The 18,941-nt window shown below is 38.3% G+C and overlaps 1 protein-coding gene across 1 annotated transcript in view; it reads left to right on the top strand.

Moving 5' to 3' along the window:
• LOC126998305 (DNA topoisomerase 3-alpha-like) overlaps positions 1–17,883 on the top strand; it is a 154,855-nt gene extending 136,972 nt beyond the window's left edge. The window contains exons 16-20 of the mRNA XM_050859791.1: positions 3,343–4,128; positions 4,499–4,645; positions 8,043–8,106; positions 9,223–9,374; positions 16,793–17,883. Coding sequence (XP_050715748.1) covers positions 3,343–4,128; positions 4,499–4,645; positions 8,043–8,106; positions 9,223–9,374; positions 16,793–16,941 — 1,298 coding nt within the window. The 3' untranslated portion in view covers positions 16,942–17,883. The remainder of the gene's footprint in view (positions 1–3,342; positions 4,129–4,498; positions 4,646–8,042; positions 8,107–9,222; positions 9,375–16,792) is intronic.
• Positions 17,884–18,941: the final 1,058 nt, after the last annotated feature.

Raw genomic sequence — 18,941 nt, forward strand, 5'->3', positions numbered from 1 at the left:
CAACTGTGGCATAAAAACGAACTGTACTTACTTCCTATTTTCTGCCTATTAACAAGGTACGTATTTTGAGATAACAAGGGAGTAAAGTCGAAAAAATTGTGATAACAAGGGAGTAAAGTCGGAAAAAGTCATTATTTTCCACGGGTCGGAACCAATAAGCGCTTTTACATGGATTTCAATACCTCGAGTTTCGCGATCCTCGAGTTTAGCGCCATACCTTCGGAATGAATATATATATATATATATATATATATATATATATATATATATATATATATATATTATATATATATATATATTATATATATATATATATATAGGGGGGTCGCCTGATATGCGAACCACCTCATATGCGACCTCCTTCCTCCCTCCCTCCCCCCCTTGGGGGGTGGAGCACGTGGGAGCGGTGACTTGACTCGGTAGTAAGAAAAAAAGTTTTTTTTTCATTCATTTCATGTTCCCGACTTCGCTAACATCCATTTCCTACCAAATAATGAACTTCCTGTTACTCACTTCACGAAGGAAGGGAAATAAACAATGGCGCAATCTGGCAACTCTACTCTGTGAGACGGCTCCACGTGTTCTCTTCATCAGTACGTCTAAAGCAGTTTTTTTTTCATTCATTTCATGTTCCCGACTTCGCTAACATCCATTTCCTACCAAATAATGAACTTGCTGTTACTCACTTCCCGAAGGAAGGGAAATAAACAATGGCGCAATCTGGCAACTCTACTCTGTGAGACGGCTCCACGTGTTCTCTTCATCAGTACGTCTAAAGCAGCCATTGCTCTCACAAGCTGTGTCTGTGCTGTGTGCAAGCTAGCCTGTGGGCTATTGTTGTTGCTGTTGTTGTTATTATGGCGCCTCCAAAGAACTCGAAAAAGCAGTTTATTACATTGGAAACTAAGTTAAAAAAATGTGGCTGACCGCCCATATACCATTATTTACATGCTTTTTAAGGTTCCTAATATGCGAATTTGCGATATGCGAGGCTTTGAACCGCCCATATTCTCGCATATTAGACGACCCCCCTGTATATATATATATATATATATATATATATATATATATATATATATATATATATATATATATATATATATATATATATATTGTCATTTATGATATGGTAGACTACCCACCAAAATTACTATCATCATTTCCTTAAGCCACCGTCAATTCACCGCAGGAAAAAGGCTTTTCCCAATGTTCAGTTCTCTTTGTCTGATGTAAGAGTACTTCATCCTGCTCCAGCAAAGGTTCTGATTTTATTTCCCCCTTGGTTCTCTGTCAACCCTACTGTCTACAATTCCTATTTTGGTTACTTTGATTGTCTATCTCTTATCAGTTCTACACAGTATAATTTTCCTAAGCTCATTTCATATTTTTAATCATCTTTTGAATATTTTGAACCTTTGTCTGTTCCCCAATCCTTGATGTTTCCTGTCTCAATGTTTCACCCAACATTTTTCATTCTGTTCCATTTTCTCAGGTTGTTGTTTTTTATGTGGCATAAAATTTCTTATCCATATGTTAGGGCTTGCAGGATGTGCTAATTGCTTACCATTCTCTTTAGGGAGCCTGTCAGGTTACTATTCATGATATTATTCTACAGTAAACCTTCCCTGAATCAGATCAGGGGAAGACTCTGTCCGGATTATTAAAAAATCTGATTTATCTGAAGGTTAATATTCATACATGCCCCTGGTCCCCTGGCACATCCACCTTTAATAAAACAGGGCTTTTCCCAAAAACACTGGCAGCTTTCCTGTGATGGCTCAGTTCACTATGCCATGGTGCCACCTGAACCACCACAGCCAATCATCACTGCACTTGAAATCAGAGACTCCAAGATGGTTTGATAGTTGTTGTACAGTGTGCTGGATGCCTGGGCTTTATACAGGTAGCCCCTTGGCCATAGCTGGGCGTTATCGCGATAAGTTATCAAAATACTTTATTGCTAACAACAAAATTGGGTTATCGGCCATCTGCTACTTATTTATGTATATATCGGTATCTTTGTTATTATGTAACCAAACTAGTGATAATCACTACTTTTTTTCCGCCTCTCAGAAAAAAAAAAAGTTGTCTCCTTCCTACTGCACATGCGTGGCCTGGGTGCCCAGTGTTGTATGAAAAAACTTCAGGGTATGAAATATCTTCGGTGAAGAGATTTCATACTTAGATCATCAACATTAAAACATTAGGTTATTATTTTTATGTTAGACTAAAAAATCAATATCAAAGAGAAAAATCATTTAACTTTGCCCCAAAAATTATTATTCACTGCCTGAAATTTGTGATCCCGTTGTAAAGAGCGCAAACGGAAACCAGCGGCTTGTATTATCACGTGGCAGCATGGTGCATGGCCTCTCAGCTGGGTGTCGAGTGATGGAGTGAGTGCCAGTGTTCCGGTTCCCAGTGCTTCAGTGCTTCTTTACTGAAGTGACTGTTAAAGTGTTAATGGTGATAAGTAAGAATAACTCAATAAGTAGTGATGGGCCAGTTCACGAGAGACCAGTGTTTGTCAGCAAAAGCGCCAGCTTTTGACGGTGGAGACGCCTAAAAGCACAACACCGTTCATATGTACGTGTCAACATGTGGTTTTCAGGTTTTGCAAGTTTTCTAAAATTCAGATAATGAAAATCTGAATTCATCTATGTTTTTTATTTGAAATGGCAATATAGTATCGTTTTTGCCTATCGGACTTATCGCTAGCTAGTATCGGAATCATGGATTTATATCGGGTATCGGTTATCGGTTATCGCCTATATTTGTGTCTCCGGTTAACGAGTATCGGTTATCACCGATAAGGTTTTCCATTATCAGTTATCGGGTATCGGGAATAAGGTTTTATGTTATTGTGCCCAACTATGTCCTTGGCTCATTCCTGCATGTACAATTTGTACACAGTGTCATCCAAGTTCTCGTGCTGGAGTTTTCTTCAGCAATAAATATCCCTGCCCTTTCTTTTACCTTTTATCTTTTCAACACTCTCCTCACATGCCCCTTGCTCTTCAGAATGTCATGAAGGGTAGATCTTTTCTGGTCATATTGAGCCATGAGCTTTGCTCAGCTGACTCCTTTTTCATGAGGCTCCATCACCTGATTTTCAGCCATACTCAGGCTCTTCTTTTTCCCCTTATCAGAGGAAGTAGAAGGCAAACCTTATCCTTGGAGGCAATCACGAATGCACAAACAAAGGTTGAAGGGCGTCAAAACACAGGAACAACATGTGGTATCTGGAGAGCACTGACCGCACATCCAATTGGTAGAGAGGAATCTCATTATATCCACTTCTTGCTTTGAGAAATCTAATTCTTCCATTTCTGTTGTTTTCAGGTGGTCATGGTGGGCCAGGAATTTTAGGCGGGCTAAGGAATGGTAACATGGGTGGCAACCCAGCTGCTGGTGGTGTAGGAGGTAGCAGATCAGGACCTGGTGGTGGTGGGGCTAGGCCAGGTCCCGGCAGGGGGGGGGGCACTTCAGGGCCTGGCAGGGGTTGGGGAGCTTCAGGGTCTGGCAGGGGTTGGGGAGCTTCAGGGTCTGGAAGGGGTGGTGGAGCTTCAGGGTCTGGCAGGGGTGGGGGAGCTTCAGGGTCTAGCAGGGGTGGGGGAGCTTCAGGGTCTGGCAGGGGTGGGGGAGCTTCAGGGTCTGGCAGGGGTGGGGGAGCTTCAGGGTCTGGCAGGGGTGGGGGAGCATCAGGTCCTGGCAGGGGTGGGGGAGCATCAGGTCATGGCAGGGGTGGTAGCACTTCAGGTCCTGGCAGGGGTGGTAGCACTTCAGGTCCTGGCAGGGGTGGTAGCACTTCAGGTCCTGGCAATGGTGGAAGTAGAGCTTATGGAAGTGTAAACATCAGTAGTTACTTAATTGGGACTCAGTCAACCAGCAGTAGCCAGCAGAGATCATTGCTGGGTGCTGTGGCAGATAACAGGGTCAACAACACTTCAAGACAAAGTCAAGCCTCAGGAGTCAGCAGAGGCAGTGGGCAACTCAGGCAAGACTCAGGATTTGGTTCATCAAGGAACACATCAGGAAGCAGCAGAAACCAAGACCAAGAGAATAAAGTCACATGTATTTGCAACAAAGATGCTATATTTTTGACAGTGAAAAGTGGTAATAATGCAGGTGAGATATCAGTCCATAATGTACACATTTTTGGTCTTTAGATTATCAACCTGCAAAGGTTACATGTACAGCTATAAGAATGTCCTCTCCACTGCTTAAATTTTGTATGGTCCAAGAAAGTAAGTAAGCTACAGACTTGGCAAGATGAAGGTTATTTATTTAGCCTGACTAGGATGACAAAGTAGATCTACCTTTCAAGAAGATAATGAAGTTTTTAACCCAAACCTGAATTCTTATTGCAGTTCCATTCTGATGAACTAATCAGGTTGCAAGAACTGTGACACTTTCAATTTATGTACCTTTTCATCAATATAAAAGTCATTTTACTTCTACTGTCTATACATTATATGAAGCCCTGTTTCCCCTGTAGGAAGACCCTTCTACCGGTGCGGCAACTTCCAGAATGGCTGTAACTTCTTTTTGTGGGCAGATGTTGAAAATACTGCACCGAGGAAAAGAGAAAGGGATGGGCACACTGGGGGAGGATGGAATCAAACAGTCCACGACACTTCTAGAGGTAAAGACCACACACAGCAGTCAAACTTCTCATTACTCTGTACTCCTCCAAAGTACTACAGAGTGTAGTTTTTTCAATGCACAATCCGTTTACTACTTTTGTATTCTCTAGGTAAAGGTCACCGACTAAATTCAAGTATTCTGACATTTACAACCATTGTCCTGTGACATCTTGTGTAAATAATATCCCCGGAAAATTCAAACTAAAGAAAAGGAGTGATATATATATATATATATATATATATATATATATATATATATATATATATATATATATATATATATATATATATATATATATATATATATATATATATATATATATATATATATATATATATATATATATATATATATATATATATATATATATATATATATATATATATATATATATATATATATATATATATATATATATATATATATATATATATATATATATATATATATATATATATATATATATATATATATATATATATATATATATATATATATATATATATATATATATATATATATATATATATATATATATATATATATATATATATATATATATATATATATATATATATATATATATATATATATATATATCACTCCTTTTCTTTAGTTTGAATTTTCCAGGGATATTATTTACACAAGATGTCACAGGAACTTGAACTGAAGGGATTAAACTGAAATTAAATAACATGAAATTCATCACCGAGATCTTTGCCATAATGACTGTTAAGGTGAATGAAGTGGCAGTTGAGTTTGTTTTTAAACAGCACACTGAATTCCTGAAAATAGGATCTTAAGCCATTCTTGTGCAGTAATATGGGTGAAAAAGAGGTGCAGTCTGAATTTATTTGTTTGGACTTTTTTTATTTTTTTTATTTTATTTCTCTTGCTATTATTTGTAACTGTTTTGTTTCTTGTCACTATTTCTTATTTACAACGTCATGGATCACAAACAATTTGATTCATCCATATTTGTGAAGTCTTTAAATACAGCATGTAACAGCATATAACTCACATTTTTTCCAAAACAAGTCTGAAAACTGCCCTTTGTATTATCTGCTCAAGGTCAAGGTTTATGTATGATCATTTGTAGCAATTATAGAATCAATTTTAGAATAAAATATTTTTTCTTGTCTTTAAAATCCTTCTGAATACGATGGTAATCCCAGATTTTCGATAAAGTGTGATAAAGGAGGAGACAAGGAAGGATTTGTAAAAAGTGGTATAAAAGTAAATGTTATTCCCTGGGTTCCACTCACCTTAATTATGATATTTTTTACCCCATCTAGTTTTGAAATTCTTGATATATTTGTATAATCATGGCTTCATCCAGTGATGTAAACAAAATTTGTCTATCTTGTGTAACAGATGAGTCAAGAAATGTTAATATTTTCTGAACCTTTGGATTGTGTTGGGCGACAGAGATGTCAGACATCCAACCTTCCAACAGCCAATCAGCAACGTCCTTACGTACTTGGCTAGGGATCGAGATACTGTTGGGAGAGATCCAGCTTAAGTGAATGGACCATAGTAACTGGTACCCAGTCTAACAAAGCTTTATTAATAAACACCCTTTGCTGTCTGATGCTTAACAAGTTTATGATCTACAGTACCCTCTCGAGTTTTGTGCTTGGTTCATTCCGAAGGTATGGCGCTAAACTCGAGGATCATGAAACTCGAGGTATTGAAATCCATGTAAAAGGGCTTATTGGTTCCGACCCGTGGGAAATAATTACTTTTTCCGACTTTACTCCCTTGTTATCTCAAAATACATACCTTAATTGTTAATAGGCAGAAAATGGGAAGTAAGAACAGATCGTTTTTAAGTCCCAGTTGAAGGCGGCTGCCTTACAATCGGCTGGCTGTGATCCACGTGGTGTCATCTGCTAAAGTAAGGGCGGTCGCTTGCGGTCACCCGTGGGACAGTTGGACAAACCTATATTTTTCTGGTAGTTTTCTGTGAGTTATGAAATAATCTGCTAACTCTTTCTGTTAAAAATCATGAAATCACTAATATCATGATTGACTTTTCAATGCCTATTGAACGTAAACCGCTGCCGCCGCCGCAAAATAGCTCGCAGAAGGTTCAACTTGCTTGCTGTTTCCATATTTCCCTCACCACTCACAAAGATCACAGGCGGGCAGACTAGAACAAAACCAGGCAAATTAATACTTTTAATGCTGTGTATTCCCTCAGCGCTCATGCATGGTGGACAGCAGAATGACTAATTTCATCGGGGAGATATTTCTCGCAACACCGGCCAGTGCAGTGGACCTTCTTCTTCTTTTGACCTGTAATGCTTTGTATCGCTTCTTAGGTCCTCCTCCTCCACACTTTTATACTTCACAACATGCACTTAGGGTCGCTTTCACAGTCATTTTGTTCGTTTTGACCGTTACCAATGGCGGCGGTCACCGCTATAGTATTTCCACGTGAAACTGGTCGATCGGGAAGTGGCAGCTGCGGGGTTAGCCTAGCCCCGTACTTACCACTTACTCTCAACATCTCTCGCTTCGTCTGCAGCTGCCACTACCCCATCGGCCAGTTTCACGTGAAATACTAAGCGGCGATCACCGCCATTGGTAACGATCAAAACAAACAAAGTGACTTTGAAAGCGGCCGTATTAGTTACTTAACAATGCGCTTATACACTTCACCCTGAACTTAGGTGTTTTTCTGTCCTTTCTTTCCCTGAGTTTGCTTTTCTATGCCCTTTTGCTATTTTTCACTATTACTTTTCACCTTCGCTGCCATGCATTACAGGTCAAAAGAAAAAGAAGAAGAAAAGGAAAACAACACCGGGAGATCTACAATTTTCATAGACTTGGAAAAAAGATTTTTGGATTGTTGTTCCACAGCACGGGATGTTCTCTTATCTTGTTAATCAAGTAGTAAACAAAGCAGCTCTGCCAGTCCATTTTACGAGTCTCTTGGTGGGCCATCTTCCACTGCTCCTCACTCCTCAGCCACTGCCGTCGTCTGTTTGTTTACATGCAGCCGTTCGGTACCCACGTACCCACGCTCGTCCTCACAACCGTTTTACATTCATAAGGACAACCAACAACTCATTCCTGGTTGGGCATACGGGCAACCACGGTTGCCCATAGCCCCAATGGTTGGACACCGCCTTTTAAGGCAGCACGCATAATGCTGACGGTAAGTAGACGTGACCCGAACATGTCAAAGTAACGCGAAACTTGTGGCGGTAATGCGTGAAAGTCGTGATGGTAAGAATTTAGGACTAAGCGCTTAACTCGAGGATCGCGAAACTCGGATAGCGCGAAACTCAAGAGGGTACTGTATTTGTAAACAGTACCTGGCAGCAGCAGTAGCAGTAAAACTACAGCTATTTAATAATTTGTAGTTTCTAAAATATTTTCCTCATCAGGGCCCGATCAGAATGACGAGGATGAAAGTGAAGTTCTCTGCCAGTGTGGATATCCTGCAAAGAAGTGAGTCAGTTCTTGTGCACAAAATTAAGTTCAAACAGTAAACTTTTTATCAAGGTTCATACATTATTTATGTGCATTTAAGTTTGTGTGGTCATTAAGTGATTTACATTTCTATTCATTGGTACAGTGTTCCCTTTTTATTCACAGCTTTTTTTATTTATGGATTTTTGTTATTCTGAAAAAAATAAATGTGAAATATTCTTAAATGTGCAACATATATTTGAAATTCATGCTATTCATATAGCAATCAATGTTAATATTATTTTCTTTGTTTTCATCACTCCCTTCATTCTCTTGATTTACTACTTCCTTCATTTCCTCTTCTATGTCACTTTCATTGCACTTTACGTCAGCATTTTCTTTCTTCCAATTCTTTAGTTCTACATTGATTACATATTTAATTCTTTCTTTTATGTCCTCCATTCTTTTTGTTGTTTCATCTTTCACAATGACTTTCATCCTTTCTTCTATGTCTTGATTACTACCCTGAGATGTTTTCATCACTTGGCATTACTTTCTCATGTCACTTACCTCAGATTTTCTTTCAATATCTTTAATAAATTCTTCAATAATCTCAGTCAGCTTCATGATCTCACCTCTCATGGCTTTCACCTCACTTTTTGTCCCCTCTGTGTCCTCCTCCAGTATCCTGAGTCTCCTCCATGTTCTAGGTACCTCCTGCCCCCCAGGAGTAAATCCCTGAAATCCATAATCCTCATACACCTCCTCGTCTTCGGTGAACTTCAGCGGGGGGTTATTTGGGGTGGATGACGCCATTTTCTTTTCCCTGATTCGGCACTTTTCACTTTTGGACGATTTTCTGAGTCATTATTATTATTATTATTATTATTTTTTTTTTTTTTTTTTTTTTTTATTTATTTATTTATTTATTTTTTTTTGAGACAGGACCTATCCTCCTATCTCCCCAGGCCCAGCCCTTACAAAATAGGTAAAGAAAGTCACGTCTCCTGGTCCTTCTTAGCAGACAATCGGTGATCAGCTGGGACGTGATGTTTACTGGCCGGTGGTCGGCGTGTGTGTGTATGGAGAGATTTGCATATTTATTCCTACAAATTACATAAATTTTCCTTGTGTTAATTTTATGTTGTGATACAGGCTAACAGTGGTGAAGGACACACCCAACAAGGGTCGGCTGTTCTATGTCTGCAGTAAAGATAGAGGCCAAGAATGTCGCTTTTTCCAGTGGGCAGATGAAGTGCCCCCCAATAATGGAGCAAGAGGAGGAGGAGGCAACAACTGGGACAGTGGTATGTATTACATTCAAGGAAAACAAAATATCCTCCATGTTGTACCCAATGAAGAATCAGATAGTCAGTGTTATGCCTATGGTCTTCTTTATTTTTGTAATTGCCAATTTTTGCATGAGAAATGATGTAACTGCACCCAGTCCAGCTTGGTAATACCATATTTATTTATGTTTACTTAGACCTGCTAACCACTCTCATGCTTCATCCTTTTTGTTCATTTAATGAGAAGTGATGAATTAAATCCATCTACAATTTCTGCTCGTTCATTTCATAAACCAGATAAACTTGGTCCAGCCTCTTCCACACCAATCGATTCAAGAATCAATATGCATTTATCAAGTACACACACACACACACACACACACACACACACACACACACACAGTATGGGCACTGACAGATGAAATAAAGAATAGTAGAAAGGTAATATTAACAGGAAATTTCAATTGCAAAGAGGTGAATTGGGAAGACTATGCAACGGAGGATGGAGAAAATACCTGGGGAAGTAAACTATTGAAGCTGGCAATAGATAACCTGTTGACGCAGTGGGTCAAAGGAAAAACAAGGGTGAGAGGGGATGACCAACCATTGAGACTAGACCTAATTTTCACAAAAAATGTTGAGCTAGATGAAGAAGTCAGTCATGAGTGCCCCTTGGGAAAGAGCGACCATGAGCTACTAGAAATGAAAACTAAGGAAGGATATGAACATCGAGATGAGGCATATAAGGAAAAAAGGAAATAGTATGCAAAGGCAGATTACGTTGGACTCAAGACTTTCTTCGCTGGGGTAGACTGGAGTGATATGAAGAGGAGTACTAACATTCAAAAGAAATATGACCTTTTTATGAATATTTACAACAGAGGAATAAAGATATATGTTCCATACTATACAGTAAAAACTAAAGGAGAGAAAACATGGTTTGGATGGAGGTGTGAAACAGCAACAAGAAACAGAAATAAGGCATGGAGGAATTTACAGAAGAGACCAAATAAGAATAACAGAGCCAAATAAAAAAAAGAAAGAAAGAAATATATGAAAATAAGGAGAGAAGAGGAAGCTTAATTTGAAAAAAGAAAAGTTTCTAGTTGTAAGGAAGAACCAAAAACGTTTTATAAATTCATAAATGGGAAGCTAAAAAGAAATGAAGGAGTGGAAAGGCTAAAAGAAAAAATGTATTCTATGAAAAGAACGAAGAAATTGCAGAAATATGAAATAAAATTTTTCATAAAGTATTTACGAAAGAGACCAACTAATGGAAATAAATGTCATGTTATGTAAATGGCGAAAAGTAAAAAAAGACAGAGGAAAACATACAGGATGGGAGAAGAAAACTTAGAGGTGGTACATGAAGAAAAAATTTGGGAGGAACGATGCAAGACACACTATCCCCAGAAAAGCATATAAACAAGTTATTTGGAGAAACCTACAGGATGATGCAAAATATAAGGGTACCATTCCATTATATGGACAAGGAAATGATGAAGAAAGTTATAACAACACTGATAAGACCCAAACTTGAATATGCTACAATTGTGTGGTCGCCTCACAAAAAGAAGGATATCAGAAAGTTGGAAAGAATACAGAGAATTGCAACTAAAATGGTTCCAGAACTCTCGAATATGATGTATGAAGACAGATTGAAGGAGATGGACTTGACGACACTGGAACAAAGAAGGGAGAGAGGAGATCTGATGACACTGTATAAGTTGGTAAATGAGTTTGATGAGGTGAATAGAGATGATCTCTTCTCTACTGCGAGAATGCATGGGCTGAGAGGACATGGAAAGAAACTTAATAAAGGAACATGTTTGAGTGACTTGAAAAAGTATAGTTTTCCACATAGAAGTGTTAACTACTATGCATTTCAGCGGTGGACAAACGGTGTTTTTTGCAGATATCTCCTAAACGAATCGTTGGATGAGTATGATATTTCAACACACTACCTTGAACATCCGTTCGTAATTTTTGGTTAACATACCACATTGGTATATATGTTATGTGAGGAGTTTACTCGTGAAAAATAACACAAAGCCGACGAGTCATGTTCACGCATTCGAATGAAAGTGTGCCCCCCCCCACACACCCACCCAAACCATTCCTAACCACTACTACGTCTCCCCGTCTGGAAGTCCCCCGCCTCTTTATCCCTCCTCTCCTCTTCCTTGCTTCTCGCCTCACTCCTGTGCTCTCCCTACTTCTCCCACTACTGTATTTATACATTATAATGTTCTGTAAGTGTGTATGTATAGATATGATTATTTCCTAAGAGTATGGTACAATTTCATGAAGGCAAGAAGTGGTTCACGTTGATAATTACTGTACAACAGCACGTTTGCGTGTAGTATATAGGAGAGCCATGTTTGCAGTCGTTATGGTCAACCACGTGAACATGATGTGCTGGAATTACCTGTGACTTGGACCTTCTACTGTTAGGAAAAGTTGATACTCTTATTGCGTACTGTCTGCCTATTGATCATAAAAAGTGGTCCAGTTTATATATAATATTATTTTGTTGACTTGTTTGTTGTATATTCATGTTATCAAAAAATTATAAACTGCATATATTTTTCTTAATCTATACATATGTGTATAATGCGTAAAAGTCAGAGAGAGAGAGAGAGAGATTAACAGCGGAATTAGCTATTGCTTTAACGGTCGTTTGACCCAGTCTGGTTTTCATGTCCACATATACCAGCAATTGTATTAGATAATATTATTAATGTATGATATGTATGTACATACTGACGTATGTAACTATTATACCTATACGTATGTAATTACAATAGGGAAAAAAAATCACAGGTGGAAGGCTGATGGTGTGAGTAGGGGGGGGGGAAGAGGGTCATGTGATACTGGGGTAGAGAAGGAGTGGTCTGGGGGTTCTTCAGGGTGGTGGTGGTGGTGGTGGAGGGGTTAGACGAGTACCCCACACTCGTCCGATTCTGTGTAACACCTTTGATATGATGACTGGATTAGGCGTAATATCACTCAGTAAACTCCTCACATAACACATATAGCAATATGGTATGTTAACCAAAAATTACGAACGGATGTTCAAGGTAGTGTGCTGAAATATCATACTCATCCAACGATTAGTTTAGGAGATATCTGCAAAAAACACCGTTTGTCTGCCGCTGAAATGCATAGTAGGGTTTCCTGTTTTGGAGATTTTATAGTATCCCGGGATTCCGGGAAAGAGCAAGACATTTCCCGGGATCCCGGGATTTCCCGTAGCAGATAATGTTTGCTAATACTCCTGCTCTATCGTAATTTGTAAATGAACCTCAGTAGTATATACATCATAAGTAGTTACTTGCCCTGTGAAAGTGTGAAATAAGTATTTTTAAATTTTAATTTTTTTAAATGTATAGAATATGAATTTTTGCATACAATAGCATATCCATATGGAAGCTTGGCCAGTGGTACAGGCCACCCCAGTGACCCCCACCGCTGTAAACTACACAGAAAATGAAACAATGGAGTAACCTGTGCATATATTGAATAACATGTAAAATAATTTGGACATCATATTCCACAAAAGCTAACCAAAAAACTGAAAATTCTAAAATGCCCTAAAATAAAAGAATGATAGATATAACCTGGTATATTGTCATTGTATGTATTGAAATAAAGCTGAAGAAAACAATGAAAATTCTGCAATGCACATACAAAATCATAAGTAGAATATTTGGAATTTAGGCCCAACTCTCCAGACATGGTAAACAAAAAAAAGGGAAATGGGACTCAAAACACTCAATACTAGAGTATGGAATGGCCTGTAAAATTTTTTTTAAAAATCAGACAGCTGCAAATGCAGTCATACACCCTAAGAGTTATTCATGAAATAACATTTCAAAAAGCACAAACAGTCAATACTAAGATCACTGAGCTTTGATCTTAATTTGGAGTGGCCACCTTCAGTGACCCCCACCAAGCCTCCATGCTCCACAGAGAGAGATATGCCTGGGACCCAGGCATCTCTCTCTCTCTCTCTCTCTCTCTCTCTCTCTCTCTCTCTCTCTCTCTCTCTCTCTCTCTCTCTCTCTCTCTCTCTCTCTCTCTCTCTCTCTCTCTCTCTCTCTCTCTCTCTCTCTCTCTCTCTCTCTCTCTCTCATACATTTTCATATTTTGTAGCAGATATAAGAGAAAAGTAATAAAAAAAGTATCCCGGGATTTCCTGGGATTTTACAAATTTCCTGGGAAGAAAAAAAAAACTTTATGGCTGAGATCCCGGGATCCCGGGATCCCGGGAAGGAAACCCTAGACTGTTAACACATGGAATAGCTTGCGGGAAGAGGTGGTGGAGGCAAGCAGTGTCCACCAAATGAAGGAAAGGCTGGATTAATGTAGATATGGAGATGGAACTATTAGAGCTTAACTCAGGCCCTGTAGACTACAAATAGGTAAATACACACACACACAAAAAAAAAAAAAACACTAACTTAAGGGAAAGGAAGAATGTAAGGAAAAAAATATAAAGAAAAATAGAAATAAAGAGGAAAGGAAGAAATGGAATGAACTTCTAGCAGAGGCAAAAGAGAGAAATAATGCAAGATCTGAAGAGGAAAAAAAAGAGGTATTTTTTTGGAGTTCTGGCAGATCGAGTAAAGAAATGGTACATAAGGGAAAAGCCGAAAGAGAACAGAACCTAGATAAGTTTGTAACTAATAAGGGATTAAGTGTGATGTATACGAATGTAGATGGGATAATATCTAGTAAACTGGAACTACAAGACTACTTAAAGGAAAAAGAGCCCAAGATTGTAAGCTTAATGGAAACAAAGCTGAATGAGGTCATCCAAATAGTGTTTGATAATAATTACAATGTATGGAGGAAGGATAGAAAGGGTAAAGGTGGTGGAGGAATGATGATAATGACGAGGAAGGAGTTATTAGTGAAATCAGTAGTATATCGAGAAGGAAAGGCGGAAATAGTGAGTGTAAATCTGGAGGACAGAAACAGAAATGATGATGATAATAACAACCTATGTACCACCAAGAACTAACTCATGGAACAGGGAAGAATATGAGACCATGATTGAAGATACAATCCAGAGTTTGAGTAGGTTACTCAAAGCTAACAAAAGAGTCTTGTTAGTTGGAGATTTTAACTGTAAGGAAGTAAATTGGGAAATTTGAAAGTGGAGGTAGTGAAACGGCATGGGGGGAAAGATTTTTAAGATTGACGATGGAAATTTTGATGATGCAACGGGTGAAGGAAAACACGAGATACAGAAGCGACGACGTACCAGCGAGACTGGACCTGGTCTTAATAAAGGGAATGCACTTGTTGAATGAATTAAGGTATGGGTGCCCCCTGGGTAGGAGTGATCATGCAATAATAGAAATGGAAACAGAGGAGGAAGGAAGTGAGAGAGAGAGAGAGATAGAGAGAGAGAGAGAGAGAGAGAGAGAGAGAGAGAGACATGGAAAATCTCAGAGAGAGAGAGAGAGAGAGAGAGAGAGAGAGAGAGAGAGAGAGAGAGAGAGAGAGAGAGAGAGAGAGAGAGAGAGAGAGAGAAATCAGGAGTTATGAAATATGGACCAGAATATAAAGAGAGAGAGAGAGAGAGAGAGAGAGAGAGAGAGAGAGAGAGAGAAAAAAAGAGAGAGAGAGAGAGAGAGAGAGAGAGAGAGGCAAAGCATGGAAGAGATTGAGAAGAAATAAAAGCCAAAGGAATAAAGAAGATTTTAAGATAGCAAGAAATGAATACGTGAAAATAAGGAGAGAAGAAGAGAAAGGATATGTAAAGGATGTTGTTGAAAAGTGCAAGGAAGAACCTAAACTGTTCTATAGATTCATAAATGGAAAAATCAAACCAAGGGAAACAATAGAAAAATTGAGCGATAGTAGGGCTCTTACGGGACATTCGCTCCACCAGGCATGATGCAAGTGTGGACATGGCCCAATTTTATGTAATTTTGGCTGCTGATTTCAAAAATCACCTGTCCAAGCATCCTTCTCCTGTCGATGATGCGCTATTCGCCAATACATTCTTGATTCGCCTGGACGGTTTCCTTTAGAGTCCTGGTTGATGGGTGGTCTTCAGGACAGCATGTGGGTAGTCTTAGGCCACTTGGCGGTGACTGAAAAATCCCAGGTGGTAGTGGCAGATTCGAACCCGCGTCGTCCATCACGCGGTGAATGCGGGGGCTCCAAGCTAACCACTCAGCCACTGCCTCCGCTCCGAGAGCTCAGTTGGTAAAGCGCTGCACTGCCAGGCTTCATGGCGTGGCGGTTTGAACCCTGCTCAGGCCAGATTTTTCCCTCTTGAGTAGGAGCGGTTACTGTCCCCACTTGAGCAAGGGGGATGGGGTGTGTGGTGTGTGAGGTCCTGGCAGTACCAAGATATCGACTAAAGAGCCTTGCTCAAACCATGAGGGTACTTGCTGACGATTGCAAGTCCAGCTTGTGATCAAGCCGTGGTGAAATAGACACACTACTAGCTATAGGTGCAGTGCCTGAGTCCAAAGTGTGTATTATCATTATCTAGCAACCTCCTCCCACATGCCCTGTGTGATTTTGTGGATAATGTATGATAGCCTATGCTTAGGAAATAGTATCAATAATATGCAGACAGCAATGATGAATACATACTACCAATTATTGTTGATTTTGAGTTTAAAATTATTAATACCATTGCAGACAGCTGTTTTGGTAATTAATAAGGTTGCTGATTATATAAAAAGAAATTACAGTCAAGCAAGCAACTCAAGGCAAAAAACAAACGACAAGAAAAGCTCACTATGCACTGCTCCTATAAAGAAGTAAAGAATGGCCAAATGAGAGGTCAATTTCGAGTGGAAATGTGTCATGATATTCCCCTCTTGAAAGAGGTCACGTCATAGGCAGGAGGAAATACAGACAAAGGATGGCTGCTCCAGAGTTTACTAGTGATAGGGATGAAAGAATGAATGCTGGTTAACTCTTGCATCAGGGACAGGACACTATAGGGATGAGCCAGAGTAAAAAGTCAAGTGTAGCAGGGCTGTGGGAGGGGTGGAGGCATGCAGTGAGTAAGCTTAGAAGAGCAGTCAGTATGAAGATATTGATAGAAGATAAAAAGAGGGGCAACATTGCGGCAGAATTTCAGAGGCAGAAGACTGTCAGTAAGAGGGGAGTAGATAGGATGAAAAGCCTTTGACTCTGCTTTGTCCAAAAGGGCTGTGTGTATCATTACAATGGGCATTTTTTACAGATAATAGACCTGCTGTTGTTCTGTACAGAATACTGGGCACAAATACCCATCTAAAACTAAATATTTCTCAGAAATTTAATAAAATAGTTTGGCCAGAAATAAAATTAAAGTACTTAAATCAATAAACATAGCTACTACAACATGCTTCTTCTTTGATTGATTTTCTTAGATAACAGATATGGTCATCCAATTTATGAGTAATGTCCCCATGTTTCAGGATGGGAAAGTAGCAGTGGCTGGAGTGAGGGCAGAAGAGGAGTGAAGAGAGGTGCAACCCAGAGACAGCAGTCATCCACCAAACGGAAGTGTAGCTTATGTGGGGGTCTTGGGCATGACAGGAGAAATTGTCCCCAAAAAAATGGTTAAATCTCAGTTTTCATTTGCGTATTCATTGTTTCTTCTCATGTCCATTCTCAGTGAATGAAGCATACACTTGATTCACTACAAGTTGGAAGTGGAAATCTAGCCAATAGCAGATACAGTGTGAAGGCCAACACAAGGCACAGGTAACAGATTTTACCAGATTTTTTTTTTATTTTTTTTTAATTTTTTTTTTATGATATAGGCATAATGTAGAATGTCAAAATATGGGTGTTTTTATAACTGATTTGTAAATAGTCTTTTATTCTTCTTGTCAAAATTTCCTTATTAAAAAGTCAAAATATTAAGTGATTTTGGTCTCAGATTGGCTGAGTATATAAATTTGTAGCATTTAGCTGTCTGGATATCTCATGAGTATCATTATTCTTTTACAATCAGTACATAAAATGCCATGCACTTGTGTTACAACCACAGTACTATTATGGCTGCTTTATTTACTTTATTTTTCACCCTTTTATAGCTCTGACCCAAAGCCCAAGTTCGTCTGGTAGAGTTTAAGGGGCACGGCTGGGTGTTGTCATTTGCGTTAGTGGTATACCCTATGGGTCTGAAATCATATATGTTATTTGTATATGTTTACTTATTACTTCATGCAAATTTCATGAAATTTGGTTAATAACTTTTTCATATATTGGGGTAACTTAAAAAAGAACAAAAAATTTAATTTATTTCACAGCCTTTGTTTCTCAATCAGTTGATTTGAAAAAAATACCATAGAAACCTTACATGTGTATCTACAAGTTTTAGAGATCAATTCAAGTTTTGCAGCTTGGTAAAAAAAAAAAATAATAATTTCACACCTTCCATTTTCTGTCCTTCATATCCATTATTTTCAAAAAAAATTATAAATCATCACTAAAAAAATGCAGCCCTTTATTTGTACTTTCTAGTGATGTTGAACAATACACAATCAAATTTAAAGTAAAATTTGTGAAATTTTTTAAAACACTTCAAGATATATTGTCTGTCTTACATTTTTATCATGTCCTCTGTGTCTTGCCACTTGTTTTTGTTTGATTGGCACGAAATCTTCGCATATCATTCCCTATACCTTCTACACCTTTTCACCTTCAAATTAAAAAAATTGACTTTCATATAAAAAAGTTGACTTTCATATTAAAAAATTGACCTTCAAATTTAAAAAATTGACTTTCAAATTAAAATACTTGACTTTCAAATTTAAAAAGTTGACTTTCAAATTAAAAAATAATTTCAAATTAAAAAATGTAATTAAACTGAAAAACAAGTTAATATCATGTGAATGTGTGTAGAGAGCCTGTTTTCGTAGTTTGTGGGATTTTTTCTCATCATATCTTCATTGGCAACTCTTTCGTGCCCCTAGTAAACGGTGCTAAGCACAACTCAGCCCTCTTAGTAACCCAATGAGCATTTTTTTTAATCCTGCACTGAAAATACATTTTATAATGCAAATTTGCAACACTGGTATTTTCTAGATGTATAGAATTAATATATCTGTGAAAAACCGCAATAATATCCTGCAAAAAGATAACGGTAACTGAAATAAAAGCGACCAAAGGCAACTTCAGTATACTGTGGCAAAAAGACAAACTGTCCGGCCGACCAGCCGTAATGGTGAAACCAGTGCATTCATATGGATTTTTTTCATCATACATTACAGGGAGACAGTGACTATAATGTGTTTATGAAGTTTCATTACGATAGTGCTGAAAATATACTAATAATTGAAGTTTTATTGTTGCATTACATATCACTTTATATAACATGCATTCAGCTCCCGTGCTCAGTCAGTTGCCTCACAACTGCCGACTGCCGCAAAGGTAGGTGCATGATAGAGTTTCCCGCAAATTGCGAATAGTTTGGTGACTTTCTGACTAGTCCCACTCTCTTATTACTGATGTTATTGTGTTCATTTTTTGTCAGAATGTACATCAAAATTTCTATTTGTATTGTGTAATGGTCTTTTTGCTATTCTACATAGAACATACATCAGAACATAATATTAT

The sequence above is a fragment of the Eriocheir sinensis genome, chromosome 14 (genome assembly GCF_024679095.1).
Source record: "Eriocheir sinensis breed Jianghai 21 chromosome 14, ASM2467909v1, whole genome shotgun sequence".
NCBI classification, from domain to species: Eukaryota; Metazoa; Arthropoda; class Malacostraca; order Decapoda; family Varunidae; genus Eriocheir; species Eriocheir sinensis.